This window comes from Eurypyga helias, unplaced genomic scaffold (genome assembly GCF_000690775.1).
Source record: "Eurypyga helias isolate BGI_N326 unplaced genomic scaffold, ASM69077v1 scaffold1440, whole genome shotgun sequence".
Lineage (NCBI taxonomy): Eukaryota > Metazoa > Chordata > Aves > Eurypygiformes > Eurypygidae > Eurypyga > Eurypyga helias.
In genome coordinates this window covers 21323-27602 of record NW_010223554.1, presented here as the reverse complement: position 1 = coordinate 27602, position 6280 = coordinate 21323, and the positions used below count along the sequence as shown (strand labels likewise).

The window sequence follows — 6280 nt, the reverse complement described above, 5'->3', positions numbered from 1 at the left end:
GTGAGCAGAACTGTACGACTTCTGCACTCTGTTATGTACATGGGTACTGCTATTGTATGAAACAATTACACCTTTTTTAAAAAATCACTTTTTTAAATGACAGTTTCTTTCATTAAAGTAGAATTAGTTACTTTATAGAAAAATATTTTAACTTTAAATTAAAAAAATACTGTTCCTAAATAATTATGTAGGATCATATCTTTTTTTAATTGTACGGAGAGAATATAATTCTGTATATTTGAATCCTAGTTTAAGAGAACTCCCCTGGGTATAACTTTTAAAGAGCTGGCTATATTCACCATGGGTGCTATCTGTTTACAGACCCATGAATTAACACTGTGGCCCTCCTTTGGAGATACACAGATAAGACGTCTATATACACTCTGTACATAATGGTTCACAGATTAGCAGTTATTAGTCGTACTGTACATAGCGAACAACCTATCTGATTAGAATGATGCTTTAAGTCCTCAGTGCAATTCAGCTTTTAGGTTGATGGCGCAAAGCCAAGTAAGACAGGCTCCCTGTTTAAATATGTAGCCCAATACACTAAATTAAAAGTACCAAATAAGACTGGAAACACTATTCTAGACATTCTGTCAATTTTGCTAACGCTGTTGAATGTCTTCTTTGCTTCCTGTGGCTTGGCTTCTGGTTTTGCCTTGTTGGGTTCTGCAGTCGTAGCACTCTTGGAGATGGTTGGTAACACTGAGTCCTTGGTAATATTTGGAGCATAGTTGGCAACAGCCACTGCATAGGCATTGTTTTTCTTAATGACAGATGCTTTTTCTTTTTTCTATTGGAAGACAGCAAGTTAAATATTTAATGTGTATTTTTCAGAATAAACATAATAAAACATCATTTGAAATGTAAAAGAAACAAATCAGTGTGTTTGAGTATGTTAAAATAAATACCAGGAACACCATACTGATAAGTTCAAATATAAACAAAGACACTTCTAGTCTATCCAAAAGAAAGGTACAGGTAACATAAGAATGCTCTAAAACCATGGACTCTTGTACCATCAAATGTCCTACTGCAGTTATATGAGAAAGGGTCTGTTACTGAAATTAGAAAGATTGGAAATGAGTTGTCTTTCTTGAAGTGCTTTTTATTTGGCTCCTTATAACAGAATTGCAAGATCTTTAAAATGTTCTCTGTTAGGAGAACTAGGAGTAAATGAGTGGACTGGAAACAAAAAATTACCTGGCATTGTAATAAAATGAAAGTTAGGCCATCTTTCCCAAATAAATGTAGCATCACTATTATTTGAATATCTCTTAACATACCACACCAACAATAAATGAAGTAATTTTAGTAATGGTCTACATTTTTAAGAAATTCCTGAGAAATATGTGTGTGTTTACATGTGTATACACAGGGACACACACACAGAGGTCAGAAGGTGATTGCAATTAAGAGAAAGAAGGACTCGTGGTAGTTGCAGAAGTGAGCTGAGAACAAGACCAAGAACTATTTTTTTTTTCAGAAAATATTGTTTAAAAGATGCATAATAGTGTTGGAAATGGGGATTAGAATCTAAACAAAAAAACAAAAACACAAAACCAAAAAGAACCCCACCAGAAAATAAGAAAAGTGTGATACAATGACAAGAGTTTAATGAAGTTCAGCAAAGGAAAATTTAAGTCCTGCCCCTGGGGAGGAACAACCCTATGCACCGGTAGAGGTTGGGGATTATGGGCTGGAAAGCAGCTTTGCAGAAGAAGCCCAGGGGGTCCTGATGGACACCGAGATGAACACAGGCCAGCAATGTGCCCTCACAGCAACAAGGGCCAACAGCCTCCCGGGCTGCACTACAAAGAGTGTTGTCAGCAGGCTGAGGGAGGTGACTGTTCCCCTCTGCTCAGCCCTGGTGAGACACATCCGGAATGCTGGGTCCAGTGCTGGGCTTCCCAGTTCTAAACAGACATGAACATAGCAGAGTGAGTCCTGTGAAGGACCACAAAGGTGTTATAAGGCCTGAAGCATCTGAAATATGGAAGGGTGACAGGGTTGGGACTCTTCAGCCTGCAGAAGAGAAGGTTCAAGGGGGAATGTATATAAACATCTGGTAAGAGACAGTAGAGGACCAGACCAAACTCTTCCCAGTGGTATCCAGTGGAAGGACAAGAGGCAAAAACTAAAATATTCCACTTAAACATACAAACCCATCGTTTTGCATGACTAAGCACTGGAACAGGTTGTCCAGAGCGGTTGTGGAATCTCCATCCTTGGAGATATTAAAAAGCAACCTGGCTGCGACCCTGAGCTACTGTCCCCAGCTGAGCCTGCTTGGAGCAGGGGGTTGAACGAGATGATCTCCAGAGGTCACTTCCAACCTCAGCACTTCTGTGTTTTTACAGGATTGTATATGCTTTCAAATGGCTCAAATTCACCCAATGGCAGTCAAGAGGACATTTCTATAGGTAGATACAGGGATGTGTAAGTAATGAATATAGTCTCAAGTCTTTAAACATATATATAGGTACACAGTCCAGTTCTGCGATAAGATGTAATGCTATAAATTGAGTCACTCCTTTCAAAAATCCCAAATTAAGGAACTTTTAATAACATAAGGGAAAGAAGGGAAGAGTTTCCCTTTCTCAGGAAGCAAGGCTCTCCATTTATAATATAGAAGTGAGCAAATAAATATTAGATTCAGTCCATCTCCTCCACAAAATACAGAAATAAAGAGATGAAGAAATGGTTAACTTTTGCCTCGTTTAAGAATTCATCAGCTGTTGTATTTTTTTGGTTTGATTTTTAACATAATGGAAGTGGCACAAGCAAGGGAATTCTAGTGACATTTCCCACATGGCTGCCTTCCAATTTCTTACTTCCACTGGGAAGCATCTACCCAATTTCCAATATTGGTTTTAAATTAACTCCAATTTGATATTTTTCAGGGCCATCTACAGATCTTGATAAGATCATCATGGTTAGATGTTGTGTCCCAAATAACTTGTCTCAAGAGACAGTGTCACGTAAAAGGAAAATCTGTACTTGGGTGGGAATTCATCATTGTTCCTTATTGACTGGAGTGTAAAAAAGAGCAGATCAAATATGTAGCTTGTCCCTGCACCTGCTTTCTTGTGAGATAAATTCAACGTTAGACTGGAATTTCCATATAACATGAACACAGATGATTGTCATTGAAGAAATATATTTCACTTTATTTGATGAAGAATAAGCCTAGCTTTAGGCACGCAGATGCATTCAGCAAAAATAAAAGCCAATTATCAAATCAGAAGAACATTCTGATCTATAATTCCTTCCTTTCAGACACACTTAGTGTGCTTTTAAAAGGTATCTGTAACACCATTAATGAGACCTGCATAATAAAGACAAAACCTATTTTTGTATGAGAAACTATGAATTTTGTTAAAAGTTTAGCTTTTTATTAAGTCAGTCTGAAGAAAATAGAGAACTGGACATGTCAATGATATATAGAACTTCAAATAAATGGCTAATTTTGTCATATTTGGAAGGAATATTACCTAGCTGTTAAACAGCTGCCACTCTTAAGACCATGTGATAACAGTGTTATATTAATTTAAAGGAACAGCCAAAGTACGGTTGGAGAGCTTATAAGGGCTCCACACATTATTACAATGCCAGGGCAACCTGTCTCTCTGAAACACTTCGCTTGAGACATGCTGATAAACTTGTAGTGATTCAGTACCTACTTTGACCATGATCCTGAAGCTATGGATAGTTCATGCCCTTCTGGAAGCCACAGGGAATTATAAATAATATACTCATTTCCTCTCATTTTCCTTTAATGTTAACTGAACATTTTGCTTCTTTATTCATTGTGCTTTATGCAGCCAGAGTGTTCAGAAGCCATCACTTTAATTAATTAATTAAACCTTGCTTCACATCTACTGTTATCATCTAGGAAATAATATCCTATACTATTTTAAGGAGAACTACAGAAATCAGAGTATTCTTTGTCAGAAGAAACCCTTTTCCATTGGTAGAATCAGGCATTGGGGTAGGACAAAAATATACAGCATAGTCACTCAGTCAAAACAAGAAGTCATCTTTAACACTTGTTCTGTGTTTTTAAAATTATAAACTGTAAAGCTTGACAGAAATTTAGGTATATCACCAGTTTTCTTCATGAAATAAATTCTATCAGCATAAAAATTTCTTCATTCTATCACAACTACACTACTGTCAATACCAGAAGATTAAGGCATGACCATGTTTCTGAACACTCAGAGCATCATAGGTGAAGAAGTAGTCAGAATTGTGTTCAAATGTTATTTGAATTAATTTAAAGATTGATGTCTACATATCATTAGGGATAAGTTCCAGAATACTGAAAATGTTCAAAATGTCTAGATTTTTTATTAGTATTTTTTACATATGTTGGGATTCTGTTGTTTTTCTGATCCTTAGTTATCATGAAAATTTATATACATTATAACTTTCTGTAATCTTTTTCTTACTTCCAACTCAATTGGATTAAATAATAGTATAGTGATTAATCAATATAATCTGCATTAATTTTCTGAATAACCAGGTAAACAGTTGTATCTGAGGAATCAAGAAATAAGTCAAACAGGTCCCAAAAATAAAAAAAAAAAAAAAAACCAAAAACAAACAAACAAAAAAAAAAACCACCCCAAAAAACTTGCTTGGTAACTAAATCTGGATTATTGAGACCTAGTGAGATTAGCTACATCACTGCAGGTGTATTTTTGTTCAGGATGGAAAATAAATTTACATTCTTTTGATTTAAAGCATCATGTGTATCTTTTCTTATATAGTCAGTTTTATCAAAACAATACATAACCACTGTTTTACTGCAATTGGCTGGAAATAAGGCTATTTCCTTAGGACTTACCTTATCATTCACTACACTTTTTCCATCCCAGGCCCATCCTCGTTTTGTGAAATAATTTACAGTTGCAAATTCAATTAATGCAGAGAATACAAATGCATAACAAACAGCAATAAACCAATCCATAGCTGTTGCATATGCTACTTTGGGGAGTGAATTTCGAGCACTGATGCTCAGTGTTGTCATTGTCAACACAGTTGTTACTCCTGCAAGGGAACAAAAAAACAGAACATCAACAATTTTACTAGGGTTTTTAATGTTAAAAAAAAAAACAAACCCACAACACAAAAATTACTATGGTATGTTTGTGAATCACAGTGGAAAATTTGCTTATCTAAGTTGGTGATAAACTTCCAGAACTACATTAAAGGTTTCACCTGGTGTTTCCTTTGAAGCATTTTAGTTCAATTTTATTGACTAAACATCCCTTTTTTAATCAGCTGAAGATTTTACTTACAGGAGATAGATGATACTTTTAATTTTTTTAGCTATCAGGACAGGTAAAGGATAAAATTAAGAATTCCTCAATGGAATCATAATATTTCACAGCATTACAGTAATAATGATTAATATATTAGTGTTACATGGCTGGCTTCACTGCAGTGGTTGCAAGTCTGGCATCCATCTCTACTGACAGCATCACCCAAATTGACTTTTGTTATTAGAAACAATGATTTTTTTGTTTGGTTGGTTTTTCTGGGGTTGAGGGAGAGTAACTGTTTCAATAACCATTCAGTGACATAGTTGAAGACAAACAGGTTAAGTTTTCATTCAGGTAACACAGGTTTTTTCTAGAACAGCATATTGATTTGAAATGCTAGATTATTATAATGGTATATTATGTATCAGGAAACAAGACTTGATGAGCCAGGAAGATTGTTCTTCCACTGTGGCTGTTATTAAAAGCACTTTATAGTTCTTTGTATATAATGAAGACCCAGCAGGAAGCCAGGAATTATGCTCAAAAATATCAGAAAAAAAGATGTATGGGAGGAAAACATTTTCCTGAATCGTTTTTAGCAAGCAGAAACCCCCAGCCACAAATGCTGTCTCTGTTCCTTAGGCAAATCAGTTCTCCCACCCCAGGCTGAATCACACATAGACAAACTAAAGTATTCCCTTTGTGGCATGCCATTAAATACGTCTCTGGAATGAAAAGCAACACAGAGTGCTATACTTAGTGCAGATCAGCAAGCCTACACTCCATTATGACAGGCAAAGGAGATGCCATGGCAGAAATATTAGTAACAGCACATTGCAGCTTCAACAACTACACACTCATAAAATTCTTGTAACAGGATTCCCAGGAGAAAGTACAAGTCACTCTCCCTAAGCCAGATCCTCCTCTGTCAGCAGTCAGTCACGTGGGTTCTGCAGGATCGACCGAGCTCAAATTTTCCTTCTGCTGCAAGAGAAGGATTTTAAACCACT

At 36.0% G+C, this 6280-nt stretch overlaps 1 protein-coding gene across 1 annotated transcript in view; it reads right to left on the bottom strand.

The window, feature by feature from the left end:
- Window positions 1-255: 255 nt before the first annotated feature.
- Window positions 256-6280, bottom strand: part of LOC104511474 (gamma-aminobutyric acid receptor subunit alpha-2) — a gene marked incomplete at its 5' end in the record, with an annotated part of 21205 nt that continues 15180 nt past the window's right edge. The window contains 2 exons of the mRNA XM_010154475.1: window positions 256-796; window positions 4853-5055. Coding sequence (XP_010152777.1) covers window positions 488-796; window positions 4853-5055 — 512 coding nt within the window. The remainder of the gene's footprint in view (window positions 797-4852; window positions 5056-6280) is intronic.